This window comes from Tauraco erythrolophus, chromosome 5 (genome assembly GCF_009769465.1).
Source record: "Tauraco erythrolophus isolate bTauEry1 chromosome 5, bTauEry1.pri, whole genome shotgun sequence".
Lineage (NCBI taxonomy): Eukaryota > Metazoa > Chordata > Aves > Musophagiformes > Musophagidae > Tauraco > Tauraco erythrolophus.
The window spans coordinates 75,116,138-75,139,929 of NC_141469.1; the positions used below are offsets into that span (position 1 = coordinate 75,116,138).

Sequence of the window (23,792 nt, forward strand, 5' to 3'; positions counted from 1 at the left end):
AGATATCACATTACTTCTCTGCACCACGCATGAGAAACTTTGCACAGGCAAGGAAGCTGGCAGGGTTAAGCAGGTTTTTTTCAGCATTAGAATATAAATCCCTCAACTTAAATGTTACCTTTACCCTAAAGGGGCAACACAGATTTAAAATTGGAGTAATTTTTGTATTCAAATAATCATTTATGTTAAAGTAGATAGTGGAGACCTAACACTTAAGGGACTGCAAGGCTGTATAAAAGTCTTCTACTATTTTTGGTGTAGCATCTGCACTAGTAAACAATAGGTTTGTAAATTAAACGGGACCTGGCAGCAATCCCGGGCACTCGAACCTGCACTGCTGCCCTGTTTCAGTGGCACACTTTTGGCTGAGGCTGCCTTGGACTCTCCCAGAAATTCCTGGGCAGGGCTCAGGAGCTGCAGTGCCCCAGAGACTAGTTCCCTTCGGACAGAGGAGGAGGCTGGGTGTGAGCAATCCCATGCCAGGTGGCCTCTGTATTCAGCAGCAGTGTCCGGTGGATTGAATTCAGTAATAAAAAGGGCAGAAGGGGAACTGTAGTTTTCTCATCAATCTTAAAAGCGTAAAACCTGTGCTTCAAACCTAAAAGCTGTGGTTACTATTTCCCATCCCTTAAAGGAAAGGGGCTGGAGAAATAGGCCTAGTATCTCTCTCTTCTGATATTCTCTCAGTATATAAAGTATACAAAGAACCCTACACAAAGGTAAATGTCCGCATCAACTAAAATACTGAATAAATTACTGAATAAATTACAGTTTAAGTCGAGTTTTTCATGGAGGGGAAAAACTTCTTTAGATACCTATTCCCTTTATATTGCAGTACAAATAATTTTCCATATGTGGACTCATGTAATGCAGTCCATATGCATTTTATATCACACCGTTGTTATGGTAACTTCCAGCCCTTTCTTAAACAGCTGATGGCAGGAGTCCACACTGCTTAGAAGTGGGATGAAATCTGGAGATCCCAAGGACTCCTCCATGCTCATAGACTTGTTGAATGCACTTTGGCAAACTGTCCCTATCTTTCCAGGAATGCCGTTTTAGCAAATGCTGTGCAAGGACTACTCGAAAGCAGCAATTAGTACTGAAAAAGATGAACAATAGCAACAAAATTAAGTCTCCTGGGAGGAAGTGCTGCAGGCGTAGAGTGAGCACTTGACAATCAAGATAGGATGACTGGGCGAGCGCTGTTACCTGCCCTGCCTTATGGTTAGGGGATGAATAACACCGACTGCAGAGTATCACAGCTGACAAGTGGAGAAATCTCTGTCTCACTGCCAGCCTGGCAGATCTAGTTTGGGAAAGCTTGAAGACATTTAGAGCTGTAGAAACCTACTTTATTTTACCATCTTTCTTAGAACAGTGTGTTTAGACTGTCTAACTGTCTTGCAGTTGTAAAGTAGAAAACAAAAACAACCAATTAAAAACCCCTAAAGTGTTTATGTTGGTCTGCCACTACTACACTGCTTATTTAGTTTTACTTGGAAAAGTTACATTTCTGCAATGATGCTTAACTATCTCCCCATTTAAAATGGAACCAATGGCATTTATGAAATATCAGAAACATTGACGTTTAGAACAATTGATCAGCCTGAAATAAGTTCCATTTTGCTTCTGTGTTTTGTGTTATTCATTTTCTCAAAAAAATAAAAAGTCTACTTCTGTCTTGTTCATTGGTAGCACTGCTGAGCAAATGCAGTTCTTCAGACATGCACCTTGTCGTACTCAATTTCCTCCCTTCCTTCTGACTCTCCTCAAACTGCATTCGGTATATAAACTATTCACCTTCACTTCAGGATGGGGAAGGAAGTTTTGTTTCCCTTGTTTAATCCTGGCTTAGAAAGAAAGCAATTTGCCTTCACTAGGCTGTGTGCAATTACATTTTTATCAAGAACTTCTTGCCAATTCTTGCATGAGAACGTGCCTGCTGCTTAAAACAGGTAAGATGTCCACAGAGTTCACTCAGTTTAAGCTCAACTGGGCTACATTTTTCCCTTGTAGGTTCTCTTGATGATTGTAAGTTTGACTTACATGATGTATGGCTTTACCAGAGCTTGGATTTGGAAACTCCTGTAATATTTCAAGAAGCAAAGAATGTATTAACACATCAAATACTTTTTTTCCCTTGCAGATAACAACAGTGACAAAGTTAGTATCGACAGCACTGGAGTTGAATTATGGTCGTTTTTCCTGTTGGAATAACCAGCATGTATTCTTGTTTTGCAAAATTATAACTCTTACAGAGTTTTATATTTAAATTTTGCAAAACAGCTTCAGCTTTTCTTAGTAACTCCTTAGTGTAGTAATTGGTTTTGTCTGCATTGGACATGATGTGATCTTGCTTTTCACTGTGTTAAATTTTGCAGCTTATTTTATTCCACAAAACATTTATGTTATGTTTGTGTTCATTGATAAATCCTTGACGCATCTATGGCTAGTTGGTGTAAGTAATACAACTAGTGAATGGTGAAATACAGTATAAAGGCAAAAAATGATTTGAAGACTATTGTATAAAGGGCTAGATACTGAATCCACGCAACAAAAATAAGAGCGATATCCATATACTGGGATTCGTACATGTTAGAGATTATAAATATGGCTGAGGTTTTATTGGCTTGTCTTTTCTCCCCTTGCCTCGAGGCTGAGTTAAGGGAGAGCCTCTCTCGTTGGATTTTCTTTTGTCTCTGGCACCACCTTGTTGCCTCAATGAGTCATTACCAGTAGATGCAAGTCCTGAAAAAGGGACCAGTAAGATCCACAAGAGAAGTCAGCAGAATGTTTTGTTTGTATTGCTACTTTCAACAAACGTAAAAGACTACTTATTTCCCTGTGGTAGTTGCAGTCAACTGCATGTAAATAATTACATTTCCATGTAGTTCCACGTCTTTAATTACTGTTTTAATTTTCAGATTTTATTTTTGCTATTAACTATTTTGATGCTTTACTTCATTTTTCTCTGTACTACTTATACTCCATCCTGGAAATACTTTTGTCTTTGATTCTATACCCTTCCCTCTTTTAGTAACCTTGGTACATGATACCCATACTTCACTAATGCTGTGTCAGTAAATTCAATCTTTTGCTGTAACTTTGTATGATACCTTTCACAACATTCTTTCAAGTATTAAGTATTCTTTTAAGCTTAAGTATTTACTAATGCGTTCCATTGAATGAGCCTAATTCTTACTTGTTGACAATTAATAACTTACATCATTCTCATTCATATTTTCCACCTTTCTTTAACAGAAATACTTTATTAAAAATAAAATTAAAAATACAGTGAGTAAGTAGTGGCAGAAATAGAAGTTATTTTTAAAGATTTTTTTTGTTTGGTTCTTTGTTTTTTTTTTTTAATTATTGTTAGAATTGGTATGTCTTAGAAGCTACTTTTGCACAGTTAACCTCCTGTAAATTATGGAAAAAATAAATGTATGTTTAAAGGGTGTTCAAGATTAATGCTTTGGGATAACAAATATAGAATTTAGGAGTAATATATATAGTATGAATCTTCTGCTTCCTTTTCTTAGACTGATCAGTATCATTACATGTTCTTTGCATCAGTTACTGAAAGGAAAGCTTTAAAGTCCTGTATTTTTACAAGTCTGCTAGTGCAGGGATCGACAATAGAATGTGGGTTACTGTGAGGAAAATTTCCAGATGAAATGATCGCCCATTTTTTTGACTTTCAGAGAGGGTATGGAGCATCAACATCTCCACATTATGCTCCAGAACATTGCTACCTATGCTTTCAAGCAGCCTGGTTCTGATCCAGGCTTTGCCAAGTGCAAAAGACTTGGCGTGTGCTGGGTGGCCTTTCTGCACAGCTGGTGCTTTACCTCCTGGGAACCAAGGGGAGAATTTGTTGAGGGACACCTGATCCAAACTAAGTAGGCTACCCTCCTTTACCAAAACAAATTCCCCTCTAATCTCTGTAAGGAAATTGCTGTGGGTTTAATTTAAATTTAAGAATAGGGGTTTTGTGCTGCGTTTTTGATAGTAGAATGAGAGTAGCACTATTAACTGGATTTCAGTGCCCTTTCCCACAAAACTAATTCAATAGAATAAGTAGCTGCACTTCTGTTTCAACTTTCTGACTTTATTTCTTGTTTTCTGTTTCTCCTTTTCCTATTTATGCTGGGAATCCTTTCTGTTGCTGTCTTATTCTGTCATCTCCAAGGAAAAACCCACCCAAACGGTAAAGTTTTAAACATGTACACGCCTTGATAATACTGCCTTTTACTGTTCCAAATATTGCAGCGGTGAAACAAGCAAAAATATTTCAGTCACGTTAGAGTGCTTATAAAGCTGTGTTTGGTTCAGAGAACTAAATCTGTGTTCAGAAGTGCCTGTAGAGCTCACTTGCACATCTGCATCCAAATGCAGAAGCTGCCTTTAAACGGTGTGAAAAGTCACAGTTCTGCCCGTGTCTTTGTAAGTACCCCAACCCAGGCTGTCTCTGAAGCTTTTCGCTCACTGCTCTCTTCTTTCCTTGACACAGCCCCCCACGGAAGCACATTGTGGATACCTATACAGAGTTTTACCACACACCCACCCACAGCGATGCCAGCAAGAAGCGACTGATTGAAGACACCGAAGACTGGCATCCCCGGACAGGCACCACCCAGTCCCGCTCTTTCCGCATCCTTGCCCAAATCACCGGCACTGATCATAGTGAGTAGTTTGCTGTAAACAAAATAAAAGTAATCATAGAATGGTTTGGGTTGGAAGGGACCTTAAAGATCATCTAGTTCCAATCCCCCTGCCACAGGTAGAAACACCTTCCATTAGATCAGGTTGCTCAAAGCCTCATCCAACCTGGCCTTGAACACTTCCAGGGATGGGGAAGCCACAACTTCTCTGCGCAACCTGTTTCAGTGCCTCACCACCCTCATTGTAAAAAAAAATAAAAATCTTCCTTAGATCTAACCAAAATCTGCTCTCTTTCAGTTTAAAGCCATTGCCCCTTGTCCTATCACTACATGTCCTTGTAAAAAGCCCCTCTCCAGCTTTCTTGTGGGCCCCCTTTAGGTACTGGAAGGCTGCGAGAAGGTCTCCCCAGAGTCTTTTCCAGGCTGAACAACCCCAACTCAGCCTGTCTTTAGAGGATAGGTGCTCCTGTGAAGGTGAAAAGGCCACAGATAGGTGTTTTTAAAAGCTGGGGGGAAGGGTGGCAAGAAATAGTAAAAGGATTCAGTCACATCTCTTGCATTTCCCCTCATGGATAATAAATCTAGCAGGCAGAATTTTGGTGAGCTCTTGGAAAGAAAAAAAATTTGAGAAGACTATAGTAGGAAAATATTTATGTAAAACTCCTGCAATTGCTAAATAGCTTAGGACTTATACGTTACTGGACATGACTCCTGATTGAGTTGACTGTTAATATATGTATTCTAGATAAATCTTAAAATTTCCATTTCTACTCCCAAAGATGTTGGCAGATATATATTTGTTGTTTCTTTCCACTCCTGTATCACCAAAATGGTGACATTCCTCTTGAAATTTAATGGTCCAGAAAAATTAAGGCCTTTACAGGCATATAGAAAATCTTTGACAGTCATACAAAGGTATGTGATCTGCAATGATTTAACCAATCAGAAGTGTAAATCCCTAGCTCCTGAGTTTATTCCCAGGGCATCTTTCCGTCCTTTGCTTATGCTATGGTGTTGTGATTGCATGTACTGTGGACTAGAACAGATGATGCAGAGAAGGTCATTCCCAGTCATATAATTTTATGGTAAAACTTCAATTTCATATTACACTGTCAGTTATAATTCATTGACTGAGATCTGTAATGCTGTGTAAAAGCCATCAGAAGTGCCATCAGGAGATTTGAGCTCAGTCGTGTTCAGACTGAGGCAGCTAATGTAGAGGTGATTATTTCATTCTTCTGCTTTTCACAGCTAGTGCTACAATAAAGCAGGCAGTGAGGAAATCAGGCCCCCTCCCCAGGGGCAGATTTTATTAAATTAACTATCGATTCTTTGACAGAATTACTCTAGAAGCCAATGATAACATCTCCCCAAATAGGGATTATTGTCCATATGTGATAAATATTCTGAACTTGGACAGTTACCTGATTGTTTTGTGGTCCTGCATCGCACTAGCCTGTTAATGGATCATTGTCTATCTTTGGATTCTCTTATTTAATCCTTGTAAGGGCAGAATATGAGACCTGAACTTCAAATAACATGTCATCCAGTACTGATGAATTAATAGTGTTGACAAATACTATAAAAAAAAGTGACAGCTACTAGATTTGCCAAGCTTAAAATCAGGCCTGGGAATTTACATTATCCCACGTGCGGTCCTCTAGCACCTTGATGGGTCACAGCCTGGCTGCAAACAGATGCTTGGATTATCACCTGATGTAAACCCACTGGATGTTCATCCAAAAGAAATGCTTCCCCACTTCCCTTCATCTTCCCTTCCTTAACTCACCTTTCTCAATGCCAATATGGAGAGTGGACCAAGGGAAAGGGCAGAGACCAGCAGAGCCACCTTTCAGCAATCCTGCTGGTGAAGGGGCTCTCGAAGTTTATAGATACACCTCATTTCCATTGGGGCGTATTTCGAATTGAGGACTCCTAACGAGCCTTGTTTTAATTTCCTGCTGTGTTGAGTGCATTGGCACAGGGGAGAATCTCAGTGTACAGTGCCTTTAGTGCCTTAGAAAATAAAAACTTTCTGTTTTCTTGCAGTGAAAGAACCAGAACATGAAGCTGCAAAGAAGACTAAGTGAGTTGATGTTTTACATTTTTATTATTTTAATACTTTGCATGTCTTAATTCTTAACTGATAGTGTTTGGTGCATTTGTGTGACATCTGGTTGTTTTTAAAATGTTGCTTCATTTTTTGCCTTCTACTTAAGCATGTAAAAATCAAGATCTCTTTCTCCATAGACCGACCTTTTTAAGTCTGTTGGTGCAGTCCAGTATTAATGTTTGTGTAAGCGTTTGAGATTTTTTGTAAACTTGGACGGATTTGGTTTTCTGTACAAGGTCAGCTTGTCAACCTGTTTTCCTTTTCCTAAATCTAACCAAGCATTTTTGATTTGCGAGTGTGGATCAAATTGCAAGGCATAGCTGGAAAGTATTACTGTTCTGGACTGTGAACGAGGGTCAGGTGTCTCCTTGCTTTGGCACAAGTGTTGCTCAAAATCAAGACCAACCAGTGGCTAAATCTAGTGGTTCTTGCAGTCAGTGGGAGTTTTTCTACTGACTTTGCCTAACACTGGATCCAAGTTTTTGACAGAGAGGAAGGTAATGTGCGGATAGGGATGCTGCATGGAGATGGCATGCTCTCTTGTGAAACTGCTTAAGACAAACTTTCTTTCCTTCTTTCTTTCTTTCTTTCTTATTTTTCTTTTATCACTTCTTTCCACAGGGAAAAGGTTCCCATCCACGTCTTTAGCCCCAAATATACAAAATTACGTGACTGGCACCATGAAGTCTCAGCACGTGTTCTTAATGTCCAGTGATTTTACCCAAGTTGCAAAAGCAAAATACAAACGCTTCCTTCCTTTCTTCTTTTCCATCTGCTTTGAAAAAAAAACAAAACAAAACACCAAAAAACCAAAAAAAAACCACCAAACTTGTTTCACCAGCCTTACTGCAAGAGAAATTCTAGCCTTTTCTATACTTTTCTAACACTTTCCTACTGATGTGTAAAAAATGAGATGAAAATGTTTTTGTGCTAATCCCTGGTTGATAAAAAATACTTATTTAAAATAGAACAACTTGGGTGACTGAATCTCCCAATGTGGGGGAGGAGATGGCTGTTGCAGTTCTTTTTTTGCCTTAAAGGAGTCATTTGCATTGCTGAGTTTGAGTTACTGTAGGTTGTTAGAAAGCAGAAAGTTATAAACAAAGGAATAAGAAATCGTATTACTTTGATCTTTGGAGCTGGGGGAGGAAGATGAAGAGGGACTGTATGCACTTATTTCAAACTATTGTACTTACCAGAACAATTATCTTGGGTGTCACTAGGTTTTCAGGAGGTCAATCAGAGTGGTTGTAAATGTTTTACAAAGTAGAGCAAGATGGCAGACTGCTTTAAGCAAATAATAAATAAATAAATAAATATTTTGATGTTGTGAATCGAAGTGCAAGCTCAATATAAAGATACTGCTGCTTAAACTACTAATATGTTCGTATTGTGGAACACTTAGAAAAAATTGAGCAGAATGTAGCTGTGTACCTGTAAGAGTTTCAACACATCCTCTAACAAGAACGAGATAAGACGGTAGTATTTATTTATTACAGAGTAAAGCTCATAGGCTTTCTTGTGTTTATAAAAGCTTCATGGCCCTATGGTTCTCCTGTAAAATAATGTATTATAGTAGCTACACATTCATTAATTTATGCTTTCTGAAGCTTGAAGAGTATTTTAATAAAAGTTGCTTTTATCTTAGCTCTGTCTGTTTTTCTTTTGAGTCTCTCAGACTCCTTGAATAGTCTTCGCATTCATGGAGCTGTAATTTCTTTGCACCTTCACAGATTATAGTAAGAGAAACAATTAAATCCCTGCTGTGTAGGAGAAACAATCTGAGTTCTACAAAGCCGTCACAGTAGTAAAGTTCCTGATCATGTTAGAAATGGGGTATGTGTGTTGTCAAGATCTGCAGAAATCAAAAAATGATTGACAATTTGGAGGGCTACAGGAGTAAGAATTCTACTAAGTAAAACTCACTCTCGGCTTTTGCCACGCTTATTGAATCAGAGAAGTTTCAAACCTCAAAGGCGAATTGTAGAGCACATGTAAAAGCCCAATCCTTCGTAACTGCTTAATGAGAACCATTGCGATTGTCTTGTAGTTTGTGCAGCTGACCTACATGCTTTTCTGATGGAATTGGTCCTCTGAACACATCGATGTCCACTGCAAGTGCTTCTGCAGACTTGAGGGGGTTGGGGTTTCTATTGCACAACCTGGAAAGTTGCTTTAGAAACATTTTAAGCTTGTGTTTCCTTTTCAGATGGTTTCTACTGCAATGCAGTACAGCAGTAGCTTATGGTATTTGTCATTTTGTCTTTAGGAAAAGCCAAACAGAAAATGGAGACTTCAGGTAATAGCCAAGTTATCTAACACTAACAGTCACTGATGTGGATGCCTAACAATGCACAGCATAAAGTACAATTAGAATTGCACTGGTAGTGATGGACCAAGGCATATCACATCTTACACACCTTTTGGGTTAACTCCTTAGGGACAGTAGGAATAATTTCACTGAAGACTGTTTTGATGAGAAGTGCCAATCAGTTTGATTTCACCCCTCTATCACATAACTTGGTAGTGAGTACTGTGTCACGAAACCCAAGCGTGTTGCTTAGTGCACATACACTACAATATAATCATTTGATAGAGTACCATGTGTTAAAGTAGGAATGTGAAGTAATGTATTAAAATTGTTTTGCTGGATTTAAACAATCTTTTTATGAATGGAAAGGAATACAGGAGTTTCAGAGGACATCAGTGCAATGAAAACTATGAAAGATTATCACTTAGACTCTGTAAACTTTTCTTCATAAGGGCAGAATGGTTTGACCTTCAAGTATTTTTATGTTGTGGAGATGTCCCCAGGGAATGAGAATATCTTCACATGGATATTTAACTTACCATTATGTTTGTTTATCTTAACAGCTCTTATCCCTTTTGAAGGATGAGTTACTTTAGTGAGAAATGGAAGAAAAAGCCTCTCTAAATAATCCAAAGTATAGAAGTGTCTATTTTGATTAAATTTAAGCATAGATACTAATAGAGTCTATCTATTGAGGATATGAGAAGAGTTTGTTTGAGAAAGTCTACCAAAATTATTAGTTTCCAATAAATTCATAGTAAAAAATCACTAGTTCCAAAAATATTTTATGAATGTGTGAAACTAATTTAATTTACGGCTTTAAAAAGTCATCTCTTTGCCCAATATCCCCATTGCACAACACTTGTTGACATTAAATTTTGGTCTTTGTTACTGTTTCCACAATGGACTACTTTTCCATTTGCATGTGAATAACATGCCCTAGCTCATGTCCGATTCCCAGCATACATCTGATCTTTGAAAAAACGTTCCAAGTGTTTTTTCGTATAACTGAATAAGGCTACATTTAAGAGATCACCTAGGAGGATGAATAAGACAAACAATGAATTAGAAACTTCTCTTCTATCAGTAATCTACAGCTAAATATCTCAATTTAATAGTATTCAACTTTTCAGGTAGGCATTGTTCAAGACGAATGCCCAGTATTTTATTATTGTTTTTATGACTCGCCCACGAGGGATTTTTATGTGGATAAAATAGATTTTTATTTTTTTTTATTTTCAACAGCTGGAAGGGCAGGAAATAGAAAGCCCTCACTGAAATGTGTAAATTACAACTCTTAAACCAGTTACTTAAAGCTTAGAAAGGCAAAGTCTAACCTTTATGTAAAGTTGTATGTGTTTCAGTAACTGATTGGTTCTAAATCTGCAGCACTCTGTTGCCAAGTATGTTTTAGATGTTCACTGTTAACCATCTCCTTTCGAGCAACCAGGTACAGATTTGATTTTGGCCTTAACTTGTAGAGAGTTGTCCTGAGTGAAGGTGTGTCTGGATTTTCTAAATTTGTAGTTTAGCTAATCTATAGCCACTGGAAAACATTTGTCCCGCTCTTGGTCAGTCCTGAAACCACCTGTCATAAATCATGTATTTGTCTTTTTTCCCCCCTGTGTCATAAATATCTGTAAAGCATACTGGCGGATCTACCTAACGGAGCAGGAGCCCAGGATACCTGTGTTAATCAGAATAAAAACGCCATAGCTACCCAGACTTTGGAGGTGCCATCTGTACCAGAATTCCCATCCACACCTTTACCACCTATGAGGTCTGCTCCCTGGTCGTTCCTAAGTCTATTCAATAATTTTTAGTACTTAAGGCTCCCTACTTTATAAGATACTTAATTCTGCATACTAATATATATGTGTATATATATATTATTAAAAAAAAAAGGCAGCAATGCCTACTCCTGTGACTAATTTCGCCTGCTCAAAACTTGTGATTGTGATTTCTCTCTACCTCATAGTTTACTTTTATTTTTGTGTATTAATGAGATGTCTGATGGATGCTTTTCTTCAAGTAGAGGGCTTTAAGACAACGTTTTCTAGATTTTTTTTTTTTTTTACCTATCACAACTGAAAACAAGAAAGGATATGAAAAAATATTGAGAAATATATAGTCTAACCTTCACAAAACTAACACCCTAAAAAGTTGCAGCAAAAAGTATATAAAGCTTTGGGAGTGAATCCCATTAGTGCTTTTGTCTGTTTCTTTTCCAGTATTTTCTAAAAGTTTTCCATCACATAATGTAGTACTAAATATATGTGTTTCATCTTTATAAATGTAAAATACTACTTGGGTTTCTGAGTTTATAAGCAGCAGGACACTTCTCAACCTTCATTAAGAGCATGACACTTTGTAAGAGTATTGTGCCTTATTTTATCCTCCTTTTTGTATTTTGCTGTAAACTCCATGGGGGTTTTTTTGGGTATTGTGTTTTGGTTGCTTTTTTTTGTGTGTGTTTTTTTTTTTTTTTTTCCCAATTTACTAACACTTTCATGCACAGCGTCTCCTGTTCAACATACTATTTCAATGTGGATTAAAAATCTCTTTCTCTGTGTATCTCCATTTGATTTTATTACTGTGAATGGAGTGAAAACGATGCTAGACCAGAACCTACAGCCGTTCTTTTGCCGATAGCAGAGTCGTCCCCTGGCAGCGTCCCCTCTCCCAGGCTTTCTGAACACACTGCTGCAGCAGCTCCTGGGAGGTAAATCACGCAGAGAGGGTTTCGATTCAGTTAATGATCTATCTGTATGTTGGTTTAGCCTAGATTTGTGTGTTTTGAGGGAGAGAGGGTTGTCTTTCATTCATTTAAAATAAACTTTATTAATCTGCCATGGCTAGAGATTTTCCTGGAAATAGTAGGAGGGGGAAGGAGAAAAGAAATTAAATAAAGCTGAGCAGATTCATGAACAGTCTCATGGATACCAGATAAAATAAGAGAGAATATTTAGTGTGTGTCAGTATATTGTCAGTGGGTGTTCGCCCTGTCACCTGGATGGAGTAACTTTTCAGAGATCTCAACAACTCAAAAACAAATTCAGATTTCTTCAACACACAGAAAAGTGCCTTTGAAAATATAAAAACTTTTTTTTTTTTTAAGTGGATTATTTAGTTCATAACACTGTGCTGTGCTGTGATCCAGTCAAAGAAAACTAGATGATTTTCTGGCAAATTGCCTGTTACTGGCCTTGGATAGTTTCACTGGCACTTGGCAGATTGGTGACGTTTTAGAGGTCATTATGGGTACTAGACAGCGACAGTAATTTGGAAGGTTACGATGACATTATTGAAGGTCAATAACATTTTCTGATGGTTTGTGTTTCATAGCGAGGAGTGTTGTGGGTTTTTTTTTTAATTGCAGGTAGCTAATGTTCATTACACATGCACAAGCATGAAGTTATTACATGAAACAAAGCTGTTCCTTTAAAAATACGAATTGAAAGAACGCCTGGTCCTGCCAGGCCCCTAGACAGAGGCTTGTCCTTGTGAGAAGCATACAGAAGTATACTATTTCCCATACCTATGTGGTCTTTCTGCAAATAGGCATCTGTATACTAAGATTTGAGATTGACAGTGTCCCCTTTAAAGCAATAGTTTCCACCAACTGAAGAGAGATGAGGTGAAACCTCAAAACAAAATAGAGTCTGTTTTGCTACAGTGTCTGGGAGAAGAGGGTACCTTCATGAGCTAGCATGAGATTAGTCAGGAAGGGATGATGGGTGATGATACAGGTTTGCTTGAACAGCAGGCCAGCACCCTCATGGTAACCTGTGGTTTGAGCCAATGCAGAAAAGATTTGGTTGTGATGGTTTCAGTAGCGTGTTCTCTTAAATTGTGGGAAGCAGATGGGGTGAGTAGTTATGAGTCACCAAAGATGAAAAATACACACAAAAGGTGTATGGCAATACCTTTTTTGTTAAGCAGAAAACCTGGGATGAAAAAGGCAGGGGGAAAAGTACTCCTTCAATAATTGATTTTCATGCCTACCAATGAGACTCTAGTATGAATACACCTACTGAGCTGCGGATGCCTTTCAGATAGTGCTACAACTACTGTATTCTGAGTACCAAGGAGTTCTTTCTAAATCCTACCTCTTGATCTGTGTCCCGGGAAAGAAATTTAAATCTACTCCAACTCAAGACTGTGGTGGGTTAGGCTGCTCCGGCAACTATACCCTACACAGTCCCCTCTCACCCTCCCACCCCCCAGGGATGAGGGAGAGAATCAGAGGAAAAAAAAAAAAAGAGACCCAAGGGTTGAGATAAGAACAATTTACTACTACCGCTACCAATATATATATATATACAGATATGTACAAGGATAAACATATGCAAATGAGTGATGTACAGTATAATTGCTCACCACCCCTTGACCGAGGCCCGTCTCGTTACGAAGCTGCAATCCCAAAACAGATAAAGTCGATACCGCAATCCCGGATGAATGGGAGGCCCCGAGACAGAGAGCGAGAGAGAGAAAAAAAACACTCTGAGAGCCCGAAAGTGACAGTCCCGAAAGGGCAAAAGCCCTTCTTTCCGGCTGACCCTCACTTTTATACTGGGCATGACGCTGCATGATATGGAATACTAATTGGCCAATTTGGCCCTCAGTCTTAAGTTCAGGTACAAATCGTAAGGAGAGTCGTGGACCCCTTGTCCCAGCTATACTCCCCCCTTATCGTGTTGTGCTCCTGCACACTGGCAAGAACCCGGCAGGCTGAAAAGTCCTTGAGACCTCAGTGCCAACTATAAACATCAGTGCACTATCAGCATTCTTCTCAGAGCGAGCCTCTGAGTAAAACCAAAACACGGAGCTCTTCTAGCTGCTAAAAAGAAAAGCTAATCCTGTCCCAGCTAAAACCAGGACAAAGACCTATGGCTCTAAGTTTGTTATTTGGCAAAATTAACCTAGCAAGAGAGCGGCTTTGAAAGGAACCGCAGGAAGTTGGAAAGGACAGCTACGTTCATGGTGGTTCAGGATGAGAGCTGAAGTGTTTATACAAATAGTCAATAAAGTAGATGGTGAGTATTTTCTACTCAAGAAGGGCAGAAATCTGAGCAGCTTGTGCAGAGCTATAGAAAGAAGGATTAGCATTGAGCGTGGGAAGGAAAATGTAAATTATTTGACGAGGCTATGTAGTCTTGATTCTTTCCTGAAATGAGACATCATCAGTGTAGCAACTGTATTTGGTGTTTTGTTACTGAGCTGATGTCTCTGCTTTTATAACCCTCTTTTGGGGGAAATACACCCAGAGCTGAATTCCAAAACCCCTTTTTCATAAAATGACAGCTATCAGAAATCCGTATGGAACAATTGGTGCGTGCCATGTCAGACTTTTAGTAAAGCAGAATTGGGCCATCCAAAGGTCAGTAGATTTGCTTTTGTGACTAATGCCCCGCATTTGTTGTCCATGACTGGCATAGGTCTTTATTTTCCTAATGGGGTCCATCTTTTCTTGGCTGAGGCTCTCTGATTTGTACCATCCACTACTGAACCAAGAAGGAGAAAGTGCTTGCTGTGAAATGTGTGAAGGATCTGGATTTGATTACTGGATTAAAGTTAAGTTCGCTGCTTATAAGGCAGACTTCATAATATAGAGCATAATGCTTTTTTTATTGTAGTTTTAGTTATTTATTGAAAGCCCGAAGTAGTCATATGGCAATATAGCCTACTACTGTAATTTATAGTGTATTATTACTCAATATCATATAGGCAATAACAGTAAAATATTTAAAAGCCTTTCCAGAAAATTGCAAAAAGTCATCTTAAAAAGTCATCCTGGCAACTTTAGACCATGTAAACCACAGAATCCAGCACTTCCTGAGAAATACATAACTAATGTAAAGCAGATCCAGTGCCAGCAAGTCTCTAGATTGCTCTTTTATATACATGCTTTTTACAGTCATACACACCTACTTTTATCTTTTCTTTTAATGGAATTATTCCTGATAGTCATAAATACAAAGACTTAATATTAAATAATAGGTATTAATCCAGATTGTTGTTGTGTGCTTTCTGATTAGTGGACCGCCAAGAATATTCTCTGCAGACATTGCAATCTCTCAGAGTAATTTCTTATTCCTTTTCTAGCTACTGCCAAAGCAAGTGAAAAATGGAAATACAATGAGTATGTGTAAGATTTGGAGTCAGCCTGCTCTCCCTTTGGAGCATGTACCCAGTATGATTTATTCCTCTTCTCTTCGCCTTCTTCAAGGCCCTTTTTATGACTAGTAAGGCTTCACAAAGATGCTGTATGAAGTTTTAGAGAACTTGAGGGCAACTCCAGGAAAGGGTGTAACCTGTGCATACAGATATTTTGTTGGATTTGTGAATTGTTGTAACTACTGCTGTACTCTCCTCAACTCAACCAGATCTTCTTTTTGGCGGGTTTGGCATTTCTATGTCAATTTTCCTAAATGACTTCCTTTGGTTGTAATCATCATGGAAAAGGGAATTTGCAAAAACAGATGTTGCTCATTTAGTTGACAAATGAACGTCAGGCTGGGGAGAAGAGGAGGTCTCAGACTGACCAAACTAAACCTGTCAGATCTTTTATGGTTGTCTTGACTTGGTGACAAGCCAGAGAAAGTAAAATATGGGGAAAAAATCTTGCTTTCCTGTGGTGAATGCTACTTGTCCTTCTACTTTCTTTTACTTCAGAGAACTTTTGTTTGAGAACCCTTTGGAAGCCTTACCCAAGTGTGCACCTCATCCCCCTGCAATTGTTCAGGTTTTAAATGCCAGCAGCCAAGTAGCCACAGTGTCTAAAGTGTCATCTTCTTATACTAGGTAGAGTTTCTGATGTACTGATTGTGCTCTTGTTCAAGTTTTGTTGTCTATTTTTTGAGTAACTACTTTGAACTACCCGAATAATTTGGTTTTGTAGTTAAACAAGCCTGGTTCTAAGCTCTCAAGCTTTGGCTGTAGAAGTGCCCCAAAGAACCAGTTTCGGCATGATCTGATTCCTAGGAGATGAGTATTTGATTCCTAAGGAAGAAAAAAAATAGCCCTCGTGTGCTACTCACTCCTTCTTACAAAAGATGCAAGAACACCAGCTAGAAAGAGTTATCTGTTACTGTTTGGTATTTTATATGTCAAATGAGAGATTTCTTCTCCATATGTTTTCTCGTTGTAATTACTTGTGAAATTAACATCAACCAGGAAAGTAACTGTGGAGTTGCCTGCTCCAGTTGCAGCAAGTGTTTTGACAGTTGGTAAAGCACCTCCTCTTCCCGCGAAGTGCACCGTGGCCACGCAGACCTCTGAGCCTCCCCTGCCCGCCACCGTGGCCCAGCGGCCGCCTTCTGCAGCTCCACCAGTGGAAATGGCCCTCGGGCCACCTCCCGCTCCTGCCAGGTACATCCGAGCCAGCTGCCTTAAGAAGGCACGATCTGAAACTGTAATTTTACATGCGGTTTCACCTGATTTTTAATTTTTTTTTTTTTTGATGATGATGTTATCAAGATGGAGCAACTTACAGGTGTCTCCTGACCCTCACGCTGCTCTGGAAATTTGCATAGCAATTAGAAATCTGAGTAGCTTTTAGACAAAAGTTAGAAAAATAATTCAAAAGTCAAAGTGGCCCATAGATGGATGTGGAGAAACCAGTGTACGAGTGGGAGATTCAGCTGGAAGGTGACTTTGTTGTCAAAAATTGGTGACACGGGGTGAATATATGGTGTTGAAGTGTGGAAGAAGGTTTTTGGGGGAAGGCACAGCAGAGTGTGTGTAATGCTTTGATAGTCCATGTTTTATTCACCTGGCATTCAAAGGTTAATTACCCTTGCTATAAAATGTGTGGTTTTGAGTTGTCCAATAGCTTGAAGTCTTTGGAGGAGAATAGAAGCATTAACTTGTGTAGTGATGGGTCATCCAGAGCATAGTGTTTACCAACAAGGAAAGAAAGTGCTTCCCTTGGTAATTAACATACCAGGATATTAAATCATACCTGTTCTTTTAAAAGCTCTCCTTACCAATAAAAAAAAAAATAAATTAACAACTCCTGAAGTTTAGTTAGCATTGCCAGAGGTGTAATAAGTGTTTGATTAATGACTTTTCTTCTCTTGCTGCTTTTGAGCAGGCATGAAGCATCTCTGCCTACTTGTGAAACAAATGCTTTCAATAAAATCTCAAGCTGTCAGTCTAAATCATCTGTAAGTCATACAAGGTAAATCTTCTAAGGTATATCTACAGCAGACTGCTAGGTGTAAGCGAGGTTTTCAAGCAGCACTTTTGCATTTAAATCAGAGAAGTGGTGTATAGTTGTGTGTTTAGAGTGTTTTGTTCACTTCTGAAATTATTTAAAAAAATGCACAGCAATTCTGTGAATAATCTTGAGATTTTAAAGTAAAGCCTGGGTTATGGATTCACCATTGTAGAAACAATTTTGGAGCCAGCATTTTTTTTTTCTTTTTTTTTTTTCTTTTTTTTTTTTCTTTTACCACCCTCAGTGAAAAATTTCTTCCTTATATCTAATCGAAATCTCCCCTCTCAGTTTAAATCCATTTCCCCTTGTCCTATCACTACACGCCCTTGTAAAAAGTCCCTCTCCAGCTTTCCCGTAGGCCCCCTTCAGGTACTGGAAAGCTGCTATAAGATCACCCCGGAGCCTTCTCTTCTCCAGGCTGAACAGCCCCAACTCTCTCAGCCTGTCTTCATAGCAGAGGTGCTCCAGCCCTCAGATCATCTTCATGGCCCTCCTCTGGACCCGCTCCAGTAGCTCCATGTCCTTCTTGTGCTGGGGACTCCAGAGCTGAACACAGTATTCCAGGTGGGGTCTCACAAGAGCTGAGTAGAGGGGCAGAGTCACCTTCCTCAACCTGCTGGCCACGCTCCTTTTGATGCAGCCCAGGATACGATTTGCTTTCTGGGCTGCCAGCGCACATTGCCGGCTCATGTTGAGCTTCTCATCCACCAGCACTCCCAAGTCCTTTTCCTCAGGGCTGCTCTCAATCCATTCTCTGCCCAGCCTGTACTTGTGCTTGGGATTGCCCCGACCCACATGCAGGACCTTGCACTTGGCCTTGTTGAACTTCATGAGGTTCTCACAGGCCCACCTCTCCAGCCTGTCAAGGTCCCTCTGGATGGCATCCCTTCCCTCCAGCATGTCCACAACACCACACAACTTGGTGTCATCTGCAAACTTGCTGAGGGTGCACTCGATCCCACTGTCCATGTGACCAACAAAGATGTTAAATAGCACTGGTCCCAGTACTGACCCCTGAGGAACACCACTCGTCACTGGCCTCCACTTGGACATTGAACCATTAATCACCAAATATTTCCAAGTTTTCCATGTTTATTATTTATTATTATAAAGAGGAGAAGCTAAATGATCTTCAGGGCTCTTTCTGTCAGCACCATGATCCATGTGGAATGTTCTGGGCCCTGGGTTGGTGGGAATGATCCAGGGGTGCAAGGCAGAGTCTGGAATGGGGAATTTGAAGCCTGATAGATGCTGTCTTGATGAGGGGAAAGTTTTATTTGTGGGTGAAATCAAAATTGCTGTTTTCTATATTAGTATTCAAGTGGCTAACACATTTCCCTGATGTTTCTCTGAACTGGGAACCTACAGTCACGTAACTTTCCAGTGGTTAATGTAGTCCAGCATTGTACTGTGTCTCTTTCAATCTTTCCTGCTTTCTCTGTTTTTTCCTCTGTTGGCTTAAAGCTTCAGTGCTGGAAAAGTACTGCTGAAAAATCCTTTGGGAAGTCTGCCCCAGTTTGGACCTGCTCCTCTTCCCATTCTTTCTCCTTTGAAGCAGAGATCAAAAATTAAGAGTATGGCTGCTGCTGCTGTGTCTGCTGCTGTTGCTGTCCGGGCCAGGTAGACATCAACTTTAAAAGAAACATTTTATAGCTTGCTTTAAGAAAGTTCAAGCTCACACAAGAATAATCAGTCCCTGGTAGGATTGCAGAATCAGCTCTTTCTCAATAGCATGGTGGGCAAGTCATTAAGTGTACGTCCAAGGCTCCCATGCCCTATTTTTAGCTTATCTCCAGACTGCTGCTCTGCATCTTGGTGAGTAATTCTACCTTTCTGATCCTCATCATATGTTTTGCAGTTCAGTCAGTAAACTAACTAAATAACAATTGTGTTACACGGGTGACAAAGAATAATTTGCATATTTGAGTAACTTTTGGATACCTGAAGACAATGACTCTCCGAGTTCCATCTAAATCTTTACTGCATTGCTTTTTATAAAGGCTTACTTAGACCAGTGGTCTCAAGTTTTTCAATCACACATTTGTATCAATAGAAAATTTTTGAGCACACAATGTATGTATATTTAAATATTTCTAAATTTTGTAAGTGTCCTAAGGTACTAATATATTGTGTACATTATAAAACATACATAAAAAGAGAAATTAAACGAGGATGAGAAGAAGCTGAAACAAACTCTATTTTCACAATATTTTCTATTTTATTTTATTACTGGTAAAAATAAAATGAAATAAGTGTCTTCTCACACCTGAATGGCTTGTCTTGTGCACCCCCTGCAGTGTGCAACCTCCACTTTGGGGACTCCTTATTTAGCCATAATTTCTACATCAGTTATCCTAGGTTCAGTTTCTCCATACTGCTACAGAACTTACAGGCTTTCCATGAGGGTTTTTAGTGGCCCAAACCAACTTGAACTTTGGTCATCTAGTTTGTTTACGTGATCTTTTTAAATGCTTGCTAGACTCTCCGAACCTAGTGTCTACCGCTCGCTCTTGGATGCCCTGCTCATCACACCTGTCACTAAGCCTCCTCTGCAGGCCATCGGGCCCTCCAGGAAGTCCACGAGTGCTCTGGAGTTGCAAAAGAGCAAGAGGTATTGTCCAAGTGCAGTGCATGGATGACACTTAGGACTCACAAGAAACTGATTTCTCCTTCAAAGCCTATTTCTGTTGTCTGCACACTTGAAGCAATCTGCCTCTTGCGGTTTTTGGCATGAGGTCACCAACCCCAAATGCTACTGGTTTCACGTCTTTGCAGAACTAATCTGCACCCTGGTTGTGCCGATGGTGTTTGTGCAAGTCCACCATACTAAGCAAAGGTTTCCTCACCCTTCTGAGATGCAATGTGCTGCTTGTGTTGTGTCACGAAATCGGAGGGAGGCACCATCACTTTAAATAGCCAACTGGAGAACAAACAAGATACTCTGGCTTGAAACCTCTACCCAAGTGAATTATTTGCAACAGTTCCTTGGGCAAGTAAGCGGCATGTTAGGCTCGGAGCGTGCTCTGGGAACAAAGAGCTGCTATTTTTCAAAGCTGCTTTTTCATGTATAAAATCAAATAACTGGCCTGCAGTGCAGCAAATAACTTTATTTAACACTTACTCGCTGTCTAGGCCCTTTGTTCCAGTGCTGGTTCTGTTCAGTGCACAGGACTTTTTGTTCTCGTTTCCTGCCCGCAGCGATGCTGCACTCACTTCTGTGAAAAGCTGCGTTTATCTAATTGACTTCAGCCTCAAAGGCAGAAATCTGGTGATATTACAGGACAGTATGTATGAAGTTATGCTAAGGAAGAAATAATTTGTGAGTTTTCATGTGCTTATTTGCATTTTCACAAGTATAAAACTGTTCTAGAGATAAGGCCCAATTATAAGTAGAGCTGAGATCCACTTGCTGTAGCAACTTCTGTTGAGTGAGAAGTATTAGTTCTTGCCCTCCTGTTTCATGGCTTCCAAGGTGACCTCAGTCACTCGAAAAGGCTGAAGTACCCCTAACTTTTGGGAAGAGAAATGCTAGTTATTAGACACAGACAATCTTAAGTTGTATCAAACTTACCAACGTTGTGGCACATCCACTTTAAAAAGAAAAAAAAAAAAATTAACAGAATTGTAGTGATTCAGCACAAGCTTAAATACCAGTTTTCTGAATGATATTTAGGAAGAAATCTTTTAATGTGCACATCAAAGGGAAAATGCTTCCAGGAGTTCTGATGTCTGTGCGTCACAGGTGAAGTCCAGGATGTGCTGCCAGCAAGGCTGTATTCTCTAGCTGTGGGGTTTGTTTGCTGATAGAGCTGTCAATGGCAGTGAAAGTTAATTCCCTGATGTCCCTTTTCTTTTTTCCTTCACTCACTAATGTGCAGTGTTTATGGCAAACACTGCAGATGAAGGTAGATTGTTACAAGAATGGAAATGCTCCCGTTCCTGACTCTGAAACTGACTTTTATGTTTAGCCATCATTTACTCATCACGCTGGGAGAACCTCTCCTGCTTTTAGAGATGCAAACACTTATTTCTGCTAGAAGGTCAAAATTTCTAAACTGACTCCATTCAATTGCTGTCCCTTATGAGTACGTAGGACTGCCCGTTGGGAAAGGCAGCAAGCAATGGAGAACTTCTTTCATCCCACTGTAACTGAAGTGCGCTTTTCGAGGTTTTTCTCCGTTTTACTCTCCTGATTGGCAGAGCTGGGGAAAAACACCCTGGGGAGCTAGGAGGTATACTGGGAGTACAGAGACAGCAGCGAAACTATATGAGCCTGCCCAAAAGACCTTGTTGGTGTTGGATATGTCAAGATTGAAAGGTTTGAAATAAACATCCACAGATTACTAGGATTTTTTTATATTATTTCTAAATTTGTGAAAATCGATTTTTCTTTTAACCTATTGCAATAGCCAGGTTTTTGAGCTCAGATTGCACACAGGCTGTGGCATAAGGTCATACAGGAAGCGTATGATTTTTCAGGCTGTTACGGACATTCCAAACAGAATATGACCTACAATTTGAGAATGTAATGTAGTAGTACTGTAAGTCTAAGAACGTTATGCATAAACTGCATTTTTTTCAGGATTCCTCCAGTAAGGAGGAAGAGGTTGCTGTTAGATGAAGCAATAGAAATAAAGCTTTATGCTGCCTCATCCTAGTGGAAAAAGGAGCACAGCCTCAGTGTATGGATTGAGAAACATTTAGGAAGGAGAGATAAGAAAAGATAAATTATGCTTACAATTTACTGTCAGTAAGGACTTATTGTCATTTCAGTTCAACAAAGATCAGGCAAAACCAATCAATTATGTCAGGAAAAAAAAAGAAAAATATAATAGATTTGAGAGAAATGTACCAATGAGTGTGAAAAACTAGGTATTAAACTGTCTTTGCATTAATGTCAACCTAATGATGTAATACATTAATATAATGCTAAAAAATTATTTTAAACAGCAGCTCACTTCATCCCACAACATAGTAGTTGGTGAGGAAAGAGAGCTGAAATCTTATGTCCCATACTGAAGAGATGAGTATATGACATTGTATGGTAGAATAACTTGTTCAGAAAACATCTAGCTCAAGCAAGAAAGCCAACCAATAAGCTTAAACATCTTTGAGTTTTGTGTTTTACAGCTCTATCTTGCGTAACTTTCATGAAAAGGTAATGAATCTATTTTACCAAGGTAGCTTAGGCTTGTTTGCATTGTCTCTGGAGAAAAACTCAAGAAGGTTGTAGCTATAACAAAAGCAGGGGTTAGGTTTTGTTCTGCAGTAGGGTTGCTCCAGAAATATTTCCCTTTTATCTCTCTCACTTCACTGACTCTGTTCCAAAGCTGGCTGTCTTAAACTGCTCTGTACTGCTTAGCTGCCAGAGAATTTGACCTTTTTCTGACTTAATATCTGCTATTAACTGGCCTGAAGTGGGTGCTGAGTGTTCATACATTTTCTTCCCCTACCAGACTCCTCAGAAATTGAGGTGGGGTTTTTTTGTATAACAGCCATGCAATCTTTCACTAAGCTGAGAGTTCATACTGATGGCACCAGAATAACCTTAAGTTTATAGGGGTTTGTGTTTTTTAACAAACTACATATATGCAGTAAAGGAAATGATGTATTTAATATCTTCCATTTACAAGAATTGGAGCTCTGCCCTAAAATTAAATCGCATGGCAAAAAAGCTGTGAAGTTTTGGGAGACGCTAGCAAGAATGGACACTGACATGCCTTTTATTTTATCTACCTGGCACTATGCCATGTACAGTTTCTTGAAAAGAGGGTAGTCTGGCCTTGTGACATAAAGGCTGGTGTTGACTCTTAAGAGGATACTTACTCTGAAAGATGCTTTGAATTGTTGCTGTGTAGAGCATGGCTTACGGAAAGGTTACAGACGCCCTCGCCGTAACTTGATATGGAAATACCTCCACCCACACGGCTTTTTCTGCTCTTTATTATTTCATTTTGCATTTTCTTTCTTGCGAGTTATTGGAACGCTACTAGGTTAACATGAAGCATAAATACCATTTTGAAAAGCTGACTGAGACCATGGGCTTGCAGTAGGGGTGGGAGAAAGGTCAGCATTCAGTATTTCTTATCTTCTGTTTCTCTATTATTGCACCTTGCAAAAAGGTGGATGTATTTCCCCTTCCATAGAGTCTTGTCATCATTCTCATACCTGGCTTTTTCTAATATCCTATACATGTCTTTAGCTAACATGTATTTTGATACTGTGCAAAATACATCATGATGTGTACAACTTAAACAACATAGCTTAAAACAAGAAATCGAAATCTGAGATTCAAGTTTATCTCGGCTGTGCTAATACCTTTCTGTAAAGCTTAGGAGAAGCATCTGTGTTACAGTTTACTTGGTCTTAGGGCAGACAAATTGTTCTTTCCTTCCTTTGAAGTAGCAAAGTTTCTTTAATACCAATGTTTCAAAAAGTTCATATTAAAAGTTTCAGATTTTGTTGTGGTTTTTTTTTTCC

The 23,792-nt window shown here is 39.3% G+C and overlaps 1 protein-coding gene across 1 annotated transcript in view; it reads left to right on the forward strand.

The window, feature by feature from the left end:
• PDLIM5 (PDZ and LIM domain 5) overlaps positions 1–23,792 on the forward strand; it is a 135,497-nt gene that overhangs the window by 78,338 nt on the left and 33,367 nt on the right. The window contains exons 6-15 of the mRNA XM_086611322.1: positions 4,196–4,213; positions 4,517–4,689; positions 6,717–6,753; positions 9,050–9,079; positions 10,737–10,871; positions 11,697–11,813; positions 16,268–16,462; positions 17,187–17,273; positions 18,777–18,932; positions 19,792–19,923. Coding sequence (XP_086467448.1) covers positions 4,196–4,213; positions 4,517–4,689; positions 6,717–6,753; positions 9,050–9,079; positions 10,737–10,871; positions 11,697–11,813; positions 16,268–16,462; positions 17,187–17,273; positions 18,777–18,932; positions 19,792–19,923 — 1,080 coding nt within the window. The remainder of the gene's footprint in view (positions 1–4,195; positions 4,214–4,516; positions 4,690–6,716; positions 6,754–9,049; positions 9,080–10,736; positions 10,872–11,696; positions 11,814–16,267; positions 16,463–17,186; positions 17,274–18,776; positions 18,933–19,791; positions 19,924–23,792) is intronic.